The sequence below is a fragment of the Carassius auratus genome, chromosome 9 (assembly GCF_003368295.1).
Source record: "Carassius auratus strain Wakin chromosome 9, ASM336829v1, whole genome shotgun sequence".
Taxonomy (NCBI): domain Eukaryota; kingdom Metazoa; phylum Chordata; class Actinopteri; order Cypriniformes; family Cyprinidae; genus Carassius; species Carassius auratus.
This window is the reverse complement of record NC_039251.1, coordinates 22,719,438-22,741,977: the sequence shown is the minus strand read 5'-3', so window position 1 is coordinate 22,741,977 and position 22,540 is coordinate 22,719,438. Positions and strand designations below refer to the sequence as shown.

Here is a 22,540-nt window from a genome sequence, read left to right as displayed (position 1 = left end):
TAATTTAGCTAAGATTAGACATGCACTAATTGGCTACTGGAATGAAACTTTAACAATCAGAGCAGCATAACATGGCTCAGAGCAATTTCAAATAAATGAGCCAGCCTGTGTGGGTTGTTTTAAAAACTACCGTTATAATTTGCATACCTATTCTCGCTGAATGAAAAAAGTACCTTAAAAAAAACACAAACACATTTCAGGTGACGACACCGCTTTTTGTCATGGCCAATTTTGTCCCCACCACTCAATAATAATCTTTCATGTGTTAAAATGGAAAATAATAATAATAATAATAACTTTGCGGCAGGGATTTGTGCAACACAAAGGAATTGTTGAGCAGGAGTTTTTATTTCATTACAATGTGTTAGCCTGATGAGTTGCCATGTCAGCGTTGGAATCTGAAGTTGTTCTCTGTCTATGCTTTGGTCGTAATTAGTGGTGGATCTTAATATATAGAAATGTTCCCTCATGCACAGCCTTTAACCACAATCTACATTTCAACGAGTTCACAAAATCACATGCACATAAATGCACCTCCACTCCTGATAAAAAACTACTGACGTACAAATGAAATTGTTAGCGCTGTTCTGTGTTAATTTAAATTTTTTAAATATAAATTTATATTGCAATAATTTCACATTCAATATTCAAATTAATGTAGAAACAACAAAGATAGTATTTTCTTTAATGTCATCCTTTTGTATGACTAAAGGAAAGCAACATTGATACCAATACTGCTGATCCCCCCCCCACCTAAAATATTTTTTGAAGCACAAAAACAACAAACAAAAACTTATGCCATAAAAGAGAAATATATAAAAATAAATAAGTAACTGACTAGTTGAGCCAGAAGTTTCATTGCTCAGATAAACAGAAAAGTTGAAAGCGTCATAGTGTTTTGTTATTTCACTGTTGTGTTTGCACAGTAAGTAGAAAGTATGTTAATATCAAATAAATTACCTTATCTTTAGAGATTAAATTAATTTGCAGAGAGATTTGGTGCATTACGTTTCAATGCAATTTAGAATTAAGTGACAAGATCTGACTACGCTGTTTAAAATGAACAATTTTCTTTTCTGTTCCAGCTCAGCCACTCACACCACTTAGTATTCATTGACACATCAAGAAAACATAAATATTAATGCTGAAAGGTCCATGTAAACACTGAATCCTCATTATCAACAGAGGTGTGTACAAACAGCGGCTGCTTATGCGGCGCAGCATACCAGAGAGAATCATGGAGATGAACGTGAATGAAGAACGGGAAACCCACCTGTCAGACCTCCATAGGGGGCAGACCTTGCTCTGAATCCAGTCTGTCGCATTATATTAATACTGATATCAGTAACCACTAATGATACTCATAAAGGAATGGTTTACATGAAATGCAAATCAACCGTGTAAACAAATTCAAAGAGAGAAAATAATGTTCAGACACGCAGGAGAGAAATGTCAAATGTGATCATCACTCTACAACAGACTGAAGATGAAACGTTACCCTTAGAGATATCACAACTATGACCTTTAGAGAATGGAAACAAAAACTAACCCTGGAAGACATCAGGTTGGTGGAATGTGTCACGTCACACAATCTTCTTCTGAGTAAAGTCACAGCACAAAGGTCAGGGAGACAGAGGACAGCTGTCATTAAAATACAAACAACAACCTATGGATGGAATGAAAAGTGACACGTGATAGTTTTTCACAATACTTGAATGTGATGATGGCCAACGGAGAAAATTCATGAATAATAATATTGAGGTAACACATATGTACACCTATATAAATAAATACATAAATATACCTTATTGGTCTGAATACAACATAATGTTTTTTTCTTGGAAATCCATCTGAAAAAAACGTGGTTATCTTATATTCATGGTCTAGACTTTGACATGTCAATAATACACCCATGACAATAGGTGGCATCAAAAACGCATAAAACGAGTGTGCCATGAAATAAGTAATGTAATGTGTGTTCGCGAGTGAAAACAAAAGAAAAAGAAAATGCTTATAGCGTGAGTCGTGACTGCCATTATCCTGATGGGACCAAACTTTCTCTGTACGTGATTTTAAAACATGAGACAGTACCCAGATTTGAAGACTACAATAAGATTTCACTTCCACTGTTAATACATTTTTTGTAGGCTACTATGAGATGGATGAACTAAAAGTAATATCATTTAAATGGGCTACCTGTTATTTTTATGGTATATCAAAAAGTGTATATTTTTAAATGTGATTTTTGTTGGTACATTTTACCAGTATTTCCCATACTTTCAAAAACAAACATTTTAATAGGAAATATATGCAATATGAAAATAAATTAGGAAAAAAATTGTTTTACAGAGAGAGAGAGAGAGAGAGAGAGAGAGAGAGAGAAAAATTAGTTTTTCAAAAAAACTTTTTCCAAAAGTTACATCAGGAAAAAGGTGGGCCGTCTTATAATCAGGGTTGTCTTATATTTGGGTAAATCCAGTATATGCACAAACACACATATCCTTCCACTGAAGGAAAATGAAGCCAAAATGGTCACTGTCATTTTGCACTGAAGATGTCATTTGGAGTGAGAGTTTGTGAAATAGTGATAATGAGGTGAAGCCCCAGTTACAAGGTCCCACCCAAACCCCAGCAGACTCAATAACAAGTGCACTATCATGACAACACACCTCATTTTTATGGCATCAAATCACTAACTAAAACCAAAAGTATAGGAAAAATGAACAGTTGCACATATATCAGCATGATATAAACTGACAGAAACCATCTTTGTGAAAAACTGGCCTCACACTCATTCTGGTTTATGATCTATGCTGTGCCACCAAGGGTCACAGAGATCAAAATTACAGAACAACCTAGAGTTTCCTAAATTTCAAGGTCAGTGCTTTGTCCTATTTGAAGCTATCCCACTAGATGTAGAAGACCAGTTTTTAAGCAGATTTCATAAATTATATATATTCTGCACAGTATAAAATATTAGAGGTGTAAGAGGTGTCATGTTTGAGAGATGATTTCTGCAGCAGGAAATGTGCCTCTACACAGCTACACAACAGAGTGAATGCAAATGTTTGTCAGAATCTCCTTCAGCAACATGTGGTTCCTTCCCTGTGAGCATCTCCAAATCAGCCCACAGTTTTCATGCAAGACAATGCCCACTGTCACACTGTAAAACAGTTCCTTGAAGCTGAGAACATATATTCACACACACACACACACACACACACATACACACACACACACACACACACACACACACACACACACACACATATATATATATATATATATATATATATATATATATATATATATATATATATATATATATATATATATATATATATATATATATAAATAACTGAAGCACAAAAACTTCTCTACTTTAATTTTGTTCATTTTTGATACTTAAATCAAATATGTACTGCAAAATGTAAAAAAATAATGTCTGTCACATTACATAAGAAGTCAAGGAAGCTAGGAACAAGGAAACAAGGAATTCACGAAACAAGGGTCTTTAATAATCCAAATTGGGAACATAGAGCACATGGAAGACATTCAAGAAGCGACAAACACTAACAGAATGGACTGGGGTTTTTAAACTCAGGATAGCGAGGGAACTAAGGAGACACCCCTGGAATCAAATGAACAATCAAACTAATCAGACTGGGGAGAAACCGGGTCACAGAACAAAACAAACAGCCCAGGGGTGTGACAATGCCATACCTTGATTATATATATTCTCTGTGTTATAATGTTGTACACACTCTCATTGACCACTGTGAGTAAATGTGCCATGTTTTACTGGTTTTAAAACTCCTATTAAGATTAAATGAGCAACATTTAACTGCTTTAAAACAAACGTTATGACAGCAGCAATATGTTAAATTATGGTACAATAAACTATTAAGTATCTTCTCAAAATATATAATATATTTGTTTTCTAATAATGATAGAAGTAGTAAATGCACTTTATATATGGAAGAAGTGGAATCTGTAATTTCTTCAACTGTTTTTTTGAGGGACATCATTTGAGCTTTTGGGTTTAAAGCCAGAACTGAGACTCCACCTGTCAGTAAGAGATGATTTTGAGAATTGATCAGAATTAGTTCACCTCAGTCCAGATATTGACAACCCTGACATGCAGGCAGAAGGTCATTTACCAGATTAGTGCCACCTGCATTGATCAGACACACTGATAACTGCCACTTTGACTGATCACACAGTCAGAGAGAAAACCGATAGCCCACCAGTTCTAACCCTCTCTGATCCATTTCAAATAGCAGCACAAACTCCATCTGGAGTTATCCAGGCCTGTCGCCTCATATGGATTTAAAGACACTTATAATCTTTCCAATCATAATTCTGCCTTAAGACTCCTTTAAGGTAAGGTTAAGTCGTTCAACTATTTTAAGTACAAAGCTTCGTGGTGAAGGTTCATTCCTTAAAGGCTTCTTCAAACGCTTGGAGACAGCAACATGAATTTCCTGAAAGAAATGTAAGACTTGACAAAACCCTATATTAGTGCGGGAGCAGCTCTTGTACTGCCTAAAGGCTGTCTGAGGTCCACGACGTGAAACAACACTGGAACAGTTGGGCGGCTGTCGGCCTCGTTCTAACATAATAAAGACATTGATGAAAACCCATCTGTGTCCCCACATGCTTCACTGGAGGCTCATGCCATACCTATAAAACTGCCAAAACTGCTTCTTAATCAAACCATATTAAAATACCAAACCAAATTAGGAGATATAATGATAAGCACAGACTCTAAGCATGCAAAAAAAGCCTTCTGTTAAACAATCACTTCTTCACGATTTCGTAATATTCTTCATGTTTTCTAGAAAACAACATAAATATCCTTAAAACAAAAGAATAAAAACCTGTATATTAGAAATGCATAAATGTGCTTTATAAGTACTAATAAACAGAAATGAATAAACAAATTTGCTAGTAATATTCATGCTAAGAAGCGACTAGTTAAAAGTGAGAAATGGTCACTAAACTTGAGTTGTTGTTTTTTGTTGTAGTTGTTTTGAAAGCTTGAACGTTCCATTTTGAGATGGAATTAAGGTCAGAGCACGGAAACCATCAGTGTGATATAGTGCTTTTTGGTCACCCGCAGTGAAATTGCACCGATGCACTCACTCATGTCAGCTAACTCGCAACACTCATAATTTAGAGCTGTGCAACACTGGCCTGACACATCATTTACTAAGTGAGAGCCAAGAAGCTGTACAAAGTAAAACTGTGTGCACCGTCTTCTCCACTAAAAGAGCAATCAGTGGCGGCTTGCCCACGGCCACATGTTGACATCTGTGATGCAGATGACTCTTACTGATGTTGCAAGGGTCAAACGGAACTGTTATTTCAACTAATGTGTTTCCTGCTGACAGGAAAAGCGTACCGGAGCTGGTCAGTGAAATGTGTTGTGTTTTGGATGACGGTGTCCCCATTCAAGTGTTTTGACTTGCAAGACTTCCTAAAACCCTATTTGATTGGGATTTGTTTTCAGGAAATGTCTGTAAAGCAATTTATTCGGGATGTTTGTAACATTTTCACACAGCTAAGCCATGACTAACCAGGATTGCACCCAGGAGCATTTATATATTGCAGCCACACATACGTATGGGAATTGCATTTAACATTGGGGTACTGTCACTGTGGCGGCACCTTTTTAAAAGTTATAGATATGTACCATCAAGGTATTAATGCTACATTAGGGTACTAACTTAAGATACTAAGATTTATCTTTAAGGTACTAACATGCACCCTTTAGAGCTAAATAATGTCCAATGTGTACCTTTTGAAAACGTGTACCTTTTTGGAACTGCCCCAGTGAGAGCAAATATTCAAGCATATACACGTTCAAGAGGTTTCAAAATAAGTCTCTTATGATCCCCAAGGCTGATTTATTTGATCAAATCACAGCGATTTTGTACATATTTTATTTATATCTTGCAATTCTGACTTGCAATTCAACTCATGAAATCAAATTATATCATCAACTTATTAAATTAATAAATTTAGATATATTATTACTATCTTTCTGCATTTATTTGAAACATTCTAAACATTATAAATGTCTTAACTTTCATTTTTTTATGTTTTTTAATGCATCCTTGCTGAATAGAATTTAGTATTAATTCCCTTAAAAAAAGTGTCTATGATTATTTGGAGGAACTGTCTTGAATTTCAAGCAAAATAAAAAAGAAACTACATAATGTATGTCTTTAGTCTTTGTTGCTTTTACTGTTTTGAAAAATGTGTTCTAAAAAACCGAGGCAGGTAGCACAATCTGAACAAACAGGCACACACACATAAACCTTAACACTTGAACTTTCTCCATCATTCTGCTCGCAGATCACGTAATTACAAAATTACATATTTACGTAGGCTACTTTTCTCATTTTTCAAACCAAATAAATCAGAATCCCTTCTTCTTTCTCTATACGGTTAATAGATGTCCTGTGCATTAAAGAACAATATAAAATGAATTTCATTTTTTTCCCTCTTGCAAGTGTCAAGGTTGTACAGTCTACAATCTTTTCAATAAAAACTCAGGACAAAAAAAACCCTGTATGCTTTGCATCCTTAAGTCCATTCGGAACAGCAAGTGTTATCTCTCAGAAAAAGTTGTGAACGTGTCTATTCACTGACAATTTTCTACTTAAAACACTTTAATACAAATGCTAGACATGGACTGCTGAGAGCAGATTTAAAGGATTTTATTAGCATGTCCTTATAACTGCTATTATTTTTGATTACTTTTTTTTTGTATTGTTTTACAGAAGGTAATAGAAAGCTATAATCTTTACCATCACTGAAAATTGCAGTCTGTAAAAAATCCTGAAATATTACAGACAAAGATTAAAATCAGAGTAAAGCTCTAATAATTAGTACACCACCTTCCCATGTAAAACTAATTCTGTCCAAATAGAGCCTTAAGCTCTATTTTCGATATGACAGCACCCAAAATACTATTAAACACTCCAACGCAGCTCCATTCTTCGCGAAAGATGGATAAAAAGGCGGATGGGAAACAAAAACATCGAAAAATGATATACGACCTGCCAAATCACAAAGATGTCGATTCACACTGGACTAATATTATCACAGGACCTGTGTTCTGTGAAATATGGAAGGTCTTTTTTTTTTTGGGGGGGGGGGGGGGAAGGGGGTTCTTTACAAATTACAGGCATGGTCGATTCAAATGGAATTAAGATCACAGACAATTTACACAATTATTATAAATGACTTGCGGTCACCAGGTAATTCTAATCCCGTGCGAATAGGGTCTTAGTTTACCAGTTTCACCAGAAAGGCTATGTACTGTATGACAAACAGCTTCAGACCAGGACAAAACTAGCATGTGTCTAAACTGGTCTTCTCTGAAAGAAGCACAAAGCTCAGTGCTCATCCAAGAAGTGCCACATGTTTTCCTCTGGCTCTGAGCAGAGAAGGGCAAGATGTTGTGAGATCCATCAAACACACCCCTGATTACACCACACTCAGAGGAGATAAATGGCCTTATTGGGACAGACCACACAGCGGCAAACCTCTAATCTGCTGCATAGATTAGAGTTCTCATTGATCAGCACGTCATCCTGTCACCACACGTGGCTACCTGGCAAACGTCATTAGCATTTGAACAGCAGTAATGAGTGAAGCATGTGTAATGGGCCAGATAGAGAATAAAAACTAATCCCAGGGGCTCCAAGTACTATAAAACACCACAGTATTATGGAGCATGTGTGGACAATTGAAATATATTAATATTTCAATTTCAATTTAAATATTAGATTTGGGGTCAGTAACGTGATTTTTATAGCGAGCATGCATTGTAAATTTATCAAAAGAGAAAGTTAAGGCATTTATCGTGTTAAAACAATATTTTTTATACTTTCATTCATTAAAGAGTCCTGTGAAAATCTATCATGATTTCCACACTTCATTAAGAAATAAATGAACCATATAAAGCATGCAACCTTTGTTAAACAGCAAGTCTTTGTTTGATTTAGAAATGAAAGAATAATTTAACTAACCATTTATAAATTAAACTCACCATTTAGGTAGTGAGATTATAGTGTAATAGTGTAAACATTATACAATGTAATATATATATATATGAACTAATATATGAACAGCACTAGTAATAACATATATATGTTTAAAATGTAACCTTGAATGGGCATTGCTCTGCACAGTCAAGATATCAGAAAACAGGTGAAAAGATGAAAGATTGCATTAATACTAAGACCTCGGCTAGAAAACAACATAAATACAAAATGTGAGATAATAGCAACTTGTTGTGCATTTCACATGTATTTTTTAATTGATTTTCTCACATCTATTTTCCAGTCTGCAATCTACACTGTAGCACTATATGTATTGATTAAAGCTGTGTTGGGTTTGACATTAGTCAAAGTTGAGTATAATTACACTGAGATTCTGCCGTTGATTAGCTAGAGGTCACAATGATTTGAGCCTGCTGTAAATTTAAGGGGGGAAAGGAGATAAAAAACATGGAGAGAAGGTGACGTGGTCCTGATATTATATTGACACTCTCATGTGGTGTGTGAATTTCTGGCAGTGCTGGAGAACTACAGTACAACGCAGAGGTCATAAACCAGCATAAAATTACAACCGCGACTACAGGATTCAATGAATTTGAGTAACGTGCTGCTGACACAAACTTAAATGACTGACTTCTTCAATATGTCGCTTTAGAGATAGGCCTCGGCTGAAGCACGCTGACTGACACACAAGCTCTAATGCTGCAGAACTTCACATGTGGCATCACACCACACTCCCGCTAAGTGCCACCGACCCCATCGTGCTGTCAGCAGTGCGAAGCTCGAGGTATGAAAATGTTAAGGAAAGTGAAAAATAAATAAAAGCAGTTCTAATAGGATGCGGTAAAACATTCGCAGCTGCCAGAGGAATTGCTTTATTTATGACTTTTTTTTTCTCTTCACATCCTGGTGTAATAGAGCTTCTGTCATCAGAGTAAATGAACACGGGGGCTGCACACTGAACCTGAAGTGCTGTGAAAATAATGAACAAATTCTGTTTCTCGGAGGAGTTCGCTCGTCTATTTGAATTCCTTTAAGGAAATGCGGAATTGCTACAGAGTCCAGAGATGGAAACTGCCACTCCTCGTTTGCCCGATGGAGTTGAACACTTAAGAGAAACTGGCAAGCAGAAACACCTGGAGCTGATATTCAGAGATCCTCACTGACAAGAGCCCTTATTAGACTGCCCACAGTGTGGGTTAGCTGCTGGAGAACTAAGGGTCTGGACATATGGAGAAGTTCACACAGGGAGGTTATTGCAGCACCAGGACCAGAAACATTATTTAATTCCACTGAAACAGGAGATTCTTTGACTTTGATAGAATGCTTCGCAGAAGCCATTATAAAAGTGCTGTCTTCTTTATTTTGTTCCCTGGAGTCGTTCCATGCTACTGTGCATCTAAGAGATCGACATCCTGGACAATTCAAACTGTTCATTCGTCAAATTGAAAACCCCATGTTGGTGAACAAAATTTTCTGATATAGGCTTGCACATACACTGCTTAAAATCTATATACATATATTTATCTATATGTCTATTATATGTATATATGTTTACATAATATATGTGTGTACTGTTTATAATATGTACTGTATATATAAATACACACTCATACAGTATATATTTTGAAGATTTTTACATGTATATATTTATATAATAGATATTATATCTAAATATATTTAAGATACAAATATAATTTTTTTCTTAAGTATATGCGTGCTTGTGAGTGTATTTATATTTACATGATAGATATACACAGTACACACACATATATTATATAAACAAAAACTTTTATCTTGGATGTTTAAGAGCACTAATATGTACATATAGATAGATATATACATTTTTTTCTATCCTAAGTATTTCCTTATATACATTGTCACGATATGCAGGAGCGAGAAGCAAGAAAACGCAGGAGACGCTGGAGATGTCTTCAATATGGAATTTTAATTCAAAGACGTGGAATTACAAGGAGTACAGGGGGAGATGACATATACAACAGCCGACAGAGAACTGGGAACAGGGAACACTTTAAAAACACAGAACAGGAAAATGGGATAATGAGACAGACCTGGGATCAATGGAAACACATAGAAAACAGCTGGAATAAAACTAATACAAATGGGGAACACCTGGAAAGAAATCAACACAATGGGGACAGGGACACATACCCCCTCCCGAAAGGCGTTGCCTTATGGCATATAACATCCAATGGGGAGGGGGGTAACATTGGAACGCAGAACGCGGAACCCGTTTGGTGTACCATAGCAGATCAGGAGACTCTTGAAACCATGGCGGATCTGGGGACTCAGGAGGTTCCGGCGGAGGTTCCTCTGAGGCCGCGGCTCCAGCCCTTGCCTCGGCTGCTATGGCTGGAGCATTACTATCCCCTTTTGGAAATTTACAAGGATGTAATTGGGGTCTGGAGCCCTTCCTGGGCTTAATGGGGGATCAGAAGCCCTCCCTGGGTTTAACGGGCAAATAGGAGCCCTCCCTGGGCTTAACCCGGGATCAGGAGCACCCCCTGGGTTTCATTCAGGATCAGGAGCCCTCCCTGGGCTTAACGTTGAAACAGCAGTCCTCCCTGGGCTTAACTTGGAAACAGGAGCCCTGCCTGGGCTTAACTCTTAAACAGGAGCCCTTCCTGGGCTGAACTGTGGATCAGGAGCCCTCCGTGGGCTTGACTCAGGATCAGGAGCCCTCCGTGAGCTATGCTCAGGAACAGGAACCCCTTCTAGCCTGAATTGGGGATCAGGGTAGCACTTACGTGGTGCTGGCACTTGAGGGCGCTCTGGAGGAGCAGGCACTGGAGCGAGCTCTGTGGCTGGAGCTTGCCACATTAACGTCTTTTGGCCTGGCCATAATAATGTTTAGTGGACTTGCTATACTAATGGCTGGTGAACTAGTGTGGGGTGCGATCGGTGGCGGGCTGGTTCTGGCTTGGGACAGGACACTCCCCAGACACCGGAAGACACCTTCCCTCCAACTTAGCCCACTGGTGTCTGGGAGGTCCATGGGGCAATGGAAGATGACCCCAAGCCAGAACAGCTGATTAAAGACAGCATCATTCAAACGCCTGTCGCCGTAGCAAACTTGCAGAACGTAAAAATGGGAAAATGAAAATCGATACTCACGATACTCAGGAGTGAGAAGCAAGTAGATGCTAGAAATTTAGACAACATGGAATTTTAATTAAAAGACATGGAATTACACAGAGTAAAGAGGGAGATGACATATACAATAGCCAACAAAGAACTGGAAACAGGGAACATAGGCCCCGTCCACACGGAGACGGAGCTTACCCCAATCCGATCTTTTTTTCCCCGTCTCAAGAAATATCCGCGTCCACACGAAACCGCATAATGATGTAGTATACATGCCAGACCAGTATGTGGCGCTGTAATTCTGCCACAGAGATACACTAAAAACAGAGAAGAATACTTGGACTATGCTCATAAACCTTGCGCGTGGTACACAAACGAACATAATAAAAAGACAATCGTTCAGTGTTTGTTCATGTTTTTGTTGCTGTTACGTGACGTAGAGGTGTCTGACTAGGGGGGAGACGTGGGCTGATGACGTCATCCTTTCCGAAAGAATACGGATTAGCCGTCCAGACGAAAACGCAAAGACAGCGTTTTCAAATTTATCCACTCTGTGGCCCGGTTTCAAAAAATAGTGGTTTCACCTGATAAAAACGCCGGATCCGTGTGGACAAAACGCCTATCCGATAAAAAATGTGTGCGTATTCACAGAAACGCATCTCCGTGTGGATGGGGCCATAGATAACTGGATAATGGGATAATGAGACACACCTGGGATCAATGGAAACATAAAGAAAACACTTGGAATAAAAGAATACAAACGGGGAACACCTGGAAATAAATCAATACAATGGGGACAGGAACACACACAAAACATGGAACAGAGTCAGACATACATAAGGAAATACTTGAAAATACTTAAAATACTGGATTGGAAAAAAAAAATGATTATATATAGTTTATTCTGCAGGACTGTCAAAAAAAGATTGGTAAACCAATGATTTAAAAGTCCTGCTTCTGAAATTGACACTTAAGACTGGTTTTGTGGTCCAGGGTCACATATGACTGATTTCCAAAAACACAGATTGACCTCCTTGAGCTGCACAAACTAAAGCAGAAAAAACGATAAACACCAGTTAACAACGGTTTAATTAACCCCTCAAAAGGATGTATGTGTAACTAAACTATGAAATTATGCCTATGCCTAAAACAAACAAACCAAAATATATAAAATAGAAGATATCTATGAGCAGCTGCATATTCTATTGTGCACTCAGTCTTTAAAAAAATAAGTATCTACAAAGACCACCAAATATCACATAAATAAAGAAAACCAATGTTGGGAACTTGGCATGTCAATGACAATATGGTGCCTGTCTGTGTAACAGGCAGATCTTGGCCAAAATGATCTGCAGTGTTGACCAGACTTTATGCACATAGTTAAAAGTCCATTAGTCCAGAGTGTACATACTCTAGAGATGGGCTAAGGCATTCAAGGCTGTAGCTGGATTTCAATCAGGCTGTGCACTGCATGACAGGTGTCTCTTAAGAGTGCTGCCAGACTGTAAAAAGAGTTCTGTCCTGCCCTTGAATACAGAAGAGAGGGATATAGATCACTATGCAATGAGCTTTAACTGGCCAGTAAACTGGAGCAGTCTGAACATCAGTGTAGAGAAAAATGCCCCGTCTCATGGTCAGAGTGGAACAGACCCCGATATCCATGCATCAATATGCTCATTCTTAGGAAATAAAGCAAAAACAGAAGAAATGCCTAGTCCTCCAGAGCCCAATTAACTCTGGCAAAAAGAAGTCAAGAAAGCTGCACACATGCCCAAAAATCCTTCATTACTCTTTTAGGCTCTTTCTTAGGTTTGGGCTGAAAGGTAAAATAATAGAGTGAAGGAAACACTTCACACTTCTCATCAACATAAATATCAAAATCATTTTGACTCCGCTAGCTATGATTACTCGCTGCTTTGCTACACAAATGTGTTTTACCTATAAATACTGGGTAATTAAATTTTGCATAGCAGCATTGTATTCATATGAGAAAGCTACTCTTCTGAAAATGAGGTCAAACCAAATTTGTATAATAACACAGAGGCCCTTTATAGTTATCGAGTCTGAAATAATGAATTCACAAATGAAAAAATAATAAGACACTCTTTCTCATCCCCCAAAACAACTGACTGTGTCAAATTGCATCAAATAGGGTATTTGGCACTGGTGTTAAGTAAACATCACACATCTGATGTGTTTTTAAGAATTATTAGAAAAATATCGGACTCTAATTGCACCAGTTTCAAACACCCGCATCTTTCAGACCTGTGTGTCAATTCTCCTTGGGAACATTAATTAGTTAACTTAACTGAATTCTTCCCAGCCTCCTTAATCTAGCCACCCATAATCTATTATGACACAATAATAAAACACGCAAAAAGGCTGCAATTAGTTTCACAGGTTGTAAAGATGGGCTATTAAGGTCTCGCCAAGGCTTCATCAAGTTCACGTTACTGGATTTCTCATCTTCATGGCATCTCTCATAAATTACAAAGCGTGGTTAAAATGGGTCAGACTAACTGATCTCCAAAGCATGCTGCTGAGAGAAACCCGTTCAGACAGCTCTATAGCCACATCTGCACCGATGAAACAGCGTGACACAGACATGACATGAACCAATGTGTATGGCTGCTCTTAAAAGCCTTTTTTATTAGATCACTCTCAATAATAGAATGCTTTATAGATATACAAATCATCCAGAGTTATAATGGAATACACAGACACTATCGGAAAACATTTTTGCATTTCTATCGTCTGTAAAAAATAATGCAATCTTTTTGCTACGGGTGGATATTAGAATCCTTCAGATATGACAATTTATTAGGGGTGCTGTCTAAAACAGCACTAATACTGTTGCTTATGCTTTATTCAACACCCTTAAACCAGTGTATTACCCTCGTGGCAAGCAACTTGGCCTGCATAACAAACGTGTTCACAATCGCTCAAATATATGGTGAGGTTTGAATGGTGGTGTACGTACATACACATACAGACATTTTCAAATGATGTAATTCCAATAAACAGCCTACAAGTATTTTGATTGTATACCTTGTGAGTTGACGCAAGCCACAGTTTGAGTCCTGGTTCCATTTCCACAGTTCCCTTCGGTGGGCACACACGCGCCCTCAGACTGCACCTGCCACAGGAAGCACACTGGATCCTCACAGGGCATTGACTCCAGGAGATGGGCACAGCTCTCTGTTCCTGATCCTTCTTCCAGCACCTCTCTTCTTCTCTGCCTGTAGCCTGTGAGCAGAGCGAGAGACAGGTGGATTAGGGGTATTGTGAGGGAAAATGAGTGGCCAGTGAGTACTGAACTAAAATTCTAGCGGTGGCTAAATAAGCCTGTAATAGAAACCCATTTGAAAAGGCTTTCTGTCACAGCTTTTGTTAGCAGAATAAATTCCTACTCCCGCTCTTGCCTGAATACACTCTTTTCATTTACTCATTTGTAAAGCATGAGCTATTACAGCAAACTGAGACGCCAGTCATAAATGAAATAGCACTGGAATATGAACATTTAACACTTAAAATACTGGTTAAAGATGAAGGCAAAACATTGTTCTCATAAAAAAAAATAAAAAAAAAATACATGCATTGTGCTGCTAGAAAGATACTCATCAAGTCCTTCAGTAAAAAAAAAAAAAAAAAAAAAAATCTTAGGCTAGCATTAATTAATATTTCATAAACTGGCATACGTTTTCAAAGCCAGCTCTGGCTGACATCAATATGCATTAGAGTACAGTGAATAAGTGGGAAAAAAGATGAATCAGGCATTACTCCAAGCATAATTTATCAAACAAGATGATCTGATGACTAACATAAGGGTGGGATGCTAGCTGTCTGGATACCATCTGATCCTGTTTACGGTCTGTGATGAGTAGATACTAACTCCTCATATCTTTGCTCCTCGAATATGTGCATGCCAGTAGTGAGATTTGGTTCATCTCACACCCCTGCAGGGGGCTTGACTCGGCAGTCCTGGGAATGTCCTAGCGTCAGCCAAGCCTTAGAAATAATCAAAACACCACACAGCTCTCAACATTGCTGTGACACAAAAAACGGTAAACTCTATAAGACATGAGTGTATTGTGTGATGAGAGATCTGAATGTATGCCATGTATAATTCAGAACTTGGGGTATTACCAGTTTGCTTCACTTATCACAAAATATTTATGAAGACATACATAAGACCCTATATCTAAGAACAGACTTGTATTCTGTAGACATTTGCTCTGTTTCAGGATTCATAAAAAGATGATTCCATAAAACGCATCTATATTCTACATACGTATTTACAACAATAAAATTTTCTGCAAAAACATGCCCACTTCTCTCTGGGGCTTTTCTTCTCTCTTTTATAACTTTTCTAAACCACTAAACATTTGTTTCCACAGATAATAGGCCAATAGAAACACTCCTGTAGGAGAGTGTTGTAACATATTTTGGTTCCAAGATCTGTAGCTGAGGATACATTTTTTTTCTTTTTTATTTAAAACATTGATATAATATTCACTGTCTGCTCCAAATTTAAACATATTAAAATGTGCCATTTCTCTCCTAATTGTATAAATATATTAATAATATATACTATTAATTTTGTGTATAAATATTCTTATAACCTTCCCCACTTCTGGGGGAAGTGGTTGTATTTTACAGGGACTTATTGCACTAATGAAATTAATTTGTTTAAAATCATTTTTAAGCTATCCATCATCCATAAAGCCTTCATATATTTGTTATACAGACACTTAGAACTTTTACTGTCATCTCAGGAGGGAGACAGAGCAAATCTAAAATAAAGTGATAAATAAAAAATTCCTCAAAATATATTTACTTAAATATTCAATGTTATACACACACAAAATATATATCAATATTTAAATACACTTCAGCCCATGCACTAAAATGCACGTTTTGTATATTGAAGACACAACATGACTGAAGGTGTAACAAACAACTTCCTTCACCTCTGAGCACCAAGATCAGCATTCCTCTTCTGTAGATGACAACAGCTCAACCCCAGGACAATAAAAGAACAAATTACGACTACACATCATTCTGAAACTACACCTGAGCAGCATTGTGAAGGACACACTCCCATGGAGAACATGCATGCAGACACAGTTCACACACCAACAGCCCTGTTTCTGGAACACAATGAATGCCTGGATGGCCAGTGCCCTCCTCCAAACTGTGAAAAACAATTTGGTGGAGACACATCCCTGCGGATATTAATAATTGAAAGGTTCACGGGAGCTATCGGATTTATTCATAGGAAAGACTGGTGGACTGCAGGCAGCGTTTCACTTCCAATACTTCAGAACCTTATCAGTCCCACTTCAATGCTCCCTACTCACATTAATGCTGGATAGAATTTGCCACTTACCATCATTACCAAGCCGGTGTTCAATTTATTCCTCCACACACGCTTACATTCACCCAAGATGACACAAAGAGGATAAAAAAATGACTGTGGCCAATTGTAGATTTGTAATGCGCTAGAAATGTTAATAAAACAACTAAAAAACAAATCCATGAGGCTCCTCTGACGAAATCGGTTTGTATGTGTAGAAAAGAAGTTCATTTCTCTATTTATGAAAGCTCTAGGCTCTGGAGTTCTGCATTGTTCATCAAATATAAAAGATCAAACGATACTCTGAAACAGCAGTGAGGTGAAGGGCTTGAAAACAGTAAACAGACTCTTGTCTAACAAGGTGCAGCCTAAGCAACAAATAAAAGAGAATCTAGACACCCTAACTATCAGACAGTCCCACTGGGACAACACGTCACAAAACCTTCTAGACAGCACTCAATTTACATGAAAAGCAAATCCTTCTCAGATGGGTTTGTTGCAAGGAAAAAAGTGACCTCTGATATCTCTCGAGAGTTTCAGAAGAAATATCAATGTCTCGAATTGATTTGCCAAAATATCTGCAAGTATGCAATCAAAAGTTAGAGATTTCAGTATGAACGCATTCAATTCTTTTTTTTTGCATTTTGTAGTTCACTCTAACTCCTACGAATAATTAAATAAATTAATACCAAAAACATTTAAAATACCATATTTTATATTAGTTTTTTTTTATACATACACACACTGTGGACCATATTTATAATTTATACCTTTCTGATGCAATATATTTTAAAATGTCATTTATTTGTAGTTTATTCTTATGTTCTTCAATCTTCAGTGTCACATTATCCTTCAGAATTTGTTCTCATTAATGTTAAATATTTTTTGTGAAAACTGAGATACTTTTTTTCAGGATTATGTGATAAATATAAAGTATTAAATAAAAGCATTTATTTAAACAGAAGCCTTGTACCATTATGTCTTTACTGCCACTTAGTAAAATTATTACATAAGATTATATCATATTATTTTTAAACATTTTTTACCTCATAATTCAGATATTCATACCCCTAAATCTAGAATGTTCATCTTGTTTCAGTAAAGCAGGTGAATGATAAAAGTGCATCAGAGTTTTGAAGCTGGGATTATTCCTACAATTCTTCCTCAGAATGAGTCATTTCTGACTGAAAGCTCCACTTATGTATGACTGATTTGTGTGACATCAGTCTGTCCTCTGCTAAATTTTCTCATTTTAGGTTAGTACTCTGGCAGCCTGCTTCAGTGACAGATGTTATCATCTCTCACCAGAAGCGGTGTCAGTTTTAGATACTCTGTTACCTCCGTGTTCAGCTCAGTGGAAAGGTGTACCAATCATTAATTTTAAATGCATATTTAAAGTGGATTTTACAGCTTCTATTAATAAAAGGGGCAAAATGATTTTAGTTTTTTCTCTCCATTGATGACATTTCATTCCCATGTTGGCCCACCTTTTCGTCCATGTGTTTCCATGCAGTTGTCGTGGAGACAGGCCCCCCAGGAGGACCAGGATGAGAGCAGGCACAGCAGTGGGCACGGTATGGAGCATGGCTGCACCGCAGAAGGCAAATCTCCTGTACACAGACGCCCACTTACTGGCCTAGACACTAGAGAGGTATAAAGAGAAATAATCCATATGTTGGGCAAATGTAGTTAGAACATTTTTTGGCAAAAAATAGTTCAGCTTAATAAGTATGATTTGCTGATCTTTCCTGCTGAGCACAAACTCCCACAAAGAATAAAATTCATTTCAATGTAAACCAATGCAAGTATTTGGCTTAAAGTACATGAAACACTATCAAATTAGAAAAATAGAAAAATACAATACAGGAAAGGGCCTGGTTTTATCCATCAGTTGGTGATTGGATGGCAGATCTGAATGCGGGCTTGCAGTTGATTGTAAGATTGTAAGTGTCAGAATTAAATGCACTAAATGATAGGAGAAATTATGTGATTTCTCAGGAAGACCAAGTTATGACATTCTGAATAAACATTATAAATTACAAAGGAAAAAAATGAAACATGCATGGATAAATTATTTACAATAAGATCAATAATATGCATTCAGAAAATAGATATTCAAGGTGAAAACTGGACAATTTAATCCATCAGAAATGTGTTTGATTGTGAAATGAGAGTGTTATGTAACAGAATAAAGCTAGGCTTAATATGAATTTGCTAAAAAAATCCTTAAATAGCTATTTGGATGTTGATTAATGCTATCATGGACTAAGAGACATCAGTGGGAAAGTAAAGTTGTTTCAGAGGAATGGAAAGTTAATTTTTCGTTCAAGAATAAAGTGTACTGGATAAATAGTGCCCAATAAAACCAGGAACATTGAGTAAGAAAGCCTTTGAATTGCATTGATTCTCAATGTGACTTTGTGACAATGTGACAAGTGTTCCAAAGTTTAGGCAAACCTCTTGAAAGGCTCTTACTTTGGCTGTGCTCTGTTAACATTAGTGTGAGAGTCCTCTGGGTCAGGTGGAAAGCAAACACCACTGCTGATTTCCATTGATCTATATCCCCAAACAACATTGATTGAAAGGAGTCATCTTCATCTGTATGCCTTTCTCAGCTCAGCATGCCTCGAATCCATCCATAAGCTGCTTTCACTGGCTGGTGCAGCTCCTCGAAATTAATTTCAGAGCAAGGTGACTCCCTTTAACTACCTCTAATCTTAGAAACAGGCATGGTTACACACAGCCAATGCAAATGGCTAACCAAAAGACTTTTTGATCAGGATTTCCTAAACCAAAATGAATTAGTTGTTGAAAACCAACACATCTGCAGCTGAAAATATGCACAGAAATTGCTCAGTCACACCACTGTAGCTTACTGTCCTTTAGACACTGATCCTTACCCTCTTTTCTGTGATGAGGGGTGGAGTTGTCTGGGACCTGGACGCAGTACAGCTGCCTGGTCTGAATCCCTCCACCGCAGAGAACGCTTACATTGTTAAGCCGTCTGTCCAGCTGGCTGAGAAGAGGGGCCACTTGACAGTTCCCCCAATCTGTGCTCTTCCACACATACCTGGAGAACAAAAGCACACGCATACTTTGGTGAACACACTTCTTTTGTTTTGGCCCTTAAAGTCTCATTACATCGTTCTGGGTTCCTCTCAAAAGTTGCATTGGATAAATGGACACAGTGAGCTGCCACTGAAAGATACTAATAGGCTTAGCTTCCTGTTTTCCGGTAGGAAACCATCTACTAATGAAAATGCATTAACTAAGCAAAATGTTATGATGCATAACGCAGTGATTTTAATGAAATAACAGTCTGCTGCTATTGATCAAAAACCTAATCTCATTAATTAGCTTCTTCTAATCTTTGCTATGCTCGGATGCAACAGGGGTTCAGTAAATAAATACTTGGAACCCAGCACTCAAAAAATAATTTAGTACTTTTTTTTACACTTTTACATACAGTAGGATATTAATTATTATTGGGAGGCTAGAATACAAACCTAGGACAGTTTGGCAGTAAGTCCCCGATGATGTTGCAAGCTTCCTTTTCTTCAAGAGCGGTGCATTCTTTGCCCAGTCCAATAGGAGTCTGCGTTATGCTTCGAGTCCTGACTCGAAAACCAGGCGACATATCCGATGCCCTACATGTCTTTGAACACGGACTCCAAAGGGACCAATCAGAGGTCTCGCAGTCTCTGGGCATAATGCATGACTGGAATGTTCCAGGGCCGTTGTCAAGAGTACAAAGACTAAGAACAAGAAAACAAATAAATTAGGAATGAGAGGCGCAATGAAAACATATTGAAACATTTCAATACTGCCACAAAGAGCAGATGAAAGACAATATGCCATTTAGAGTTGAAAGGACTCAGTGAGAATATGCTTTATGAGATAAATGCCATCAATTGTTCCTCTACTGCTACTATTTAATAGTGTGTAATGAATGCAATTTGTGATTCATTTAAAACAAATTTACAACCCAAACCCCCCCGCCAAATTTTTTTTTTTAAAGCAACATAGCCAACTTTTCATTGTATAATTTGCATATTTAATACTATGAGTAAAATACCTGTGGCAAGAGAAGACTAAATTAATAATGAGTCAGAGATCTTCAAATTTTCTTAATAAACTGCAATGCTTGAGTGATGGTATACAGCACTTTTTTTTTTTTTTTTCCGCATAGCAGACACCAGAGTCTAATGAATGTAAAGTGAAGCATATTTTAAATGAGTTATTCACCTTTGTATCTTACGAAGCAACATCTGCAGTATGAAATATGAATAAATACACAACAAATTGGATATCTAATTAGCGATTCATCCATATAAGTCACCCGATTCAATTACTTGTGTATGTCCTAATCCGTTTGTGTAGCATTCATTTTCACTTCATTTTCAATGATAATTAGACTATAATTGGAAAAACTGCAGAAATTGAACTCAGGTGGGAAATATTCGAATCGCTACATTTCATTAAGCATGCATGTAAGATTCACAAATGAATATGTTAATTAGGATCCTCACTGTAAAATAACACCGCGGCCTCTCTCTTGTTATGCTACACCTGTAGTAAACCTGTCAGACCCCATTCTGCTCTACATACCCCAACAACACCTTCCTCCACTTTGAACTGTGAATGAGGATGCTTGAGAATCCATATTAAACAAGCATGGAATGAAAAAAAAAAAGAAAAAGCAGAAGGAACACCTGCCGTTTCCACAGACGAAGACATTTCAGTCATTGAGCCAACTAAGATTCACTTATAAAACATACATATGCTGACAGAATACAGTCAGGTCTTGCTGCCAGACATAGACTTGCTCTCAGTGAAATTAATCACAGATGACACAACACCCAAAGAATGCAAAGTTTCACTACGTCAACTCTAATTTCATAAGCTTTTGTCTTCATAAGCCAATGACAGGTGACAATGCCAAACGTGTGAATAATGAAGATATTTGTGTGTCAAAGCACAGCAGCCTCTTTTCACCTGACGTGAGGATTAACAAGGGATGATCCCCATTTTACAGTCTGTTTAAACTGACATATCAAGAACTGTTGCTTTACGCTAGTAGAGTTACACGGCTCTTTGCACTTCATATAAGGCCCTAATCCACTTATACTACAGCTATAAAACTTATTTACTGTTTATAATTACATAATTTTACATACAATTTTATTTCTAGAAAAATTGTATCTAAAATTATAGATGCAATTTAAACTTCCTAAGGAGAAAATGGGCATTTCAGCAAGATATCTGATAGGATTTTTGATAATTGCTAATTATGAGACCCATAATAATTAATAAATACTTTAGATTTGTTTAAATTTAGTGTGAAATAATTCCAGATTAGTGTTGGGTAAATTACTTTCAAAAAGTAATTAGTTTAGCCTTTTAGCTTTAAAAACAACTTTAATACTTAAACATTTTTCAAAAAAATGTAACCTTCTTTGGAGAACAAATAAAAAAAAAATCTGAATAACAAAAAAGCTTAAGAAAAGTTAAACAATACATTTGTTTGGCAAGAAAAGATCAACTAGTAAAATCGCTACAGGTTTATGTCAAAATAACACTTTAACTAATGTAGGTAAGAATAAATTCTATAAATGACCATTGCATTCATAATATCAATAGAATTGTGTGTGATTTGTTCTGAAGGTGCCAGTGCTGTACAAACGCGTCTGTCTCTGGCTCAGCACCAGCCAAAGAGTGAACGAAGGTTTGAATTTAGCAGCTGATGCTGTGCCACACTGAACAATCTAATCACACTGGTGTGATTGTATCAAATATAAAAAAATATAATTCACCTATTTTTGTCTTTTGGAAGCTGCATTTAAAATCCACTTGGCTCAAAAATCTACAGGGGGGATAACTTTGAATTAACATGACACCTCTGATGTTAGTGATAATGTCAGTTCATTTCTATATATCATCATTAGCTATAATTGATTCACTGTTTGAATAACCGTGGAAAATAAATGTAGCCTAAATATAAATGTCT

At 37.1% G+C, this 22,540-nt stretch overlaps 1 protein-coding gene across 2 annotated transcripts in view; it reads right to left on the bottom strand.

Annotated features, from left to right (window-relative positions):
• The window catches only part of thsd7ba (thrombospondin, type I, domain containing 7Ba), a 173,840-nt gene that overhangs the window by 63,206 nt on the left and 88,094 nt on the right, over positions 1-22,540 (bottom strand). For both annotated transcript variants that reach the window (XM_026272057.1, XM_026272058.1), the window contains exons 5-8: positions 20,040-20,288; positions 19,434-19,603; positions 18,021-18,176; positions 14,226-14,423 (exon numbers count right to left, since the gene is read on the bottom strand). In XM_026272057.1, coding sequence (XP_026127842.1) covers positions 14,226-14,423; positions 18,021-18,176; positions 19,434-19,603; positions 20,040-20,288 — 773 coding nt within the window. The remainder of the gene's footprint in view (positions 1-14,225; positions 14,424-18,020; positions 18,177-19,433; positions 19,604-20,039; positions 20,289-22,540) is intronic.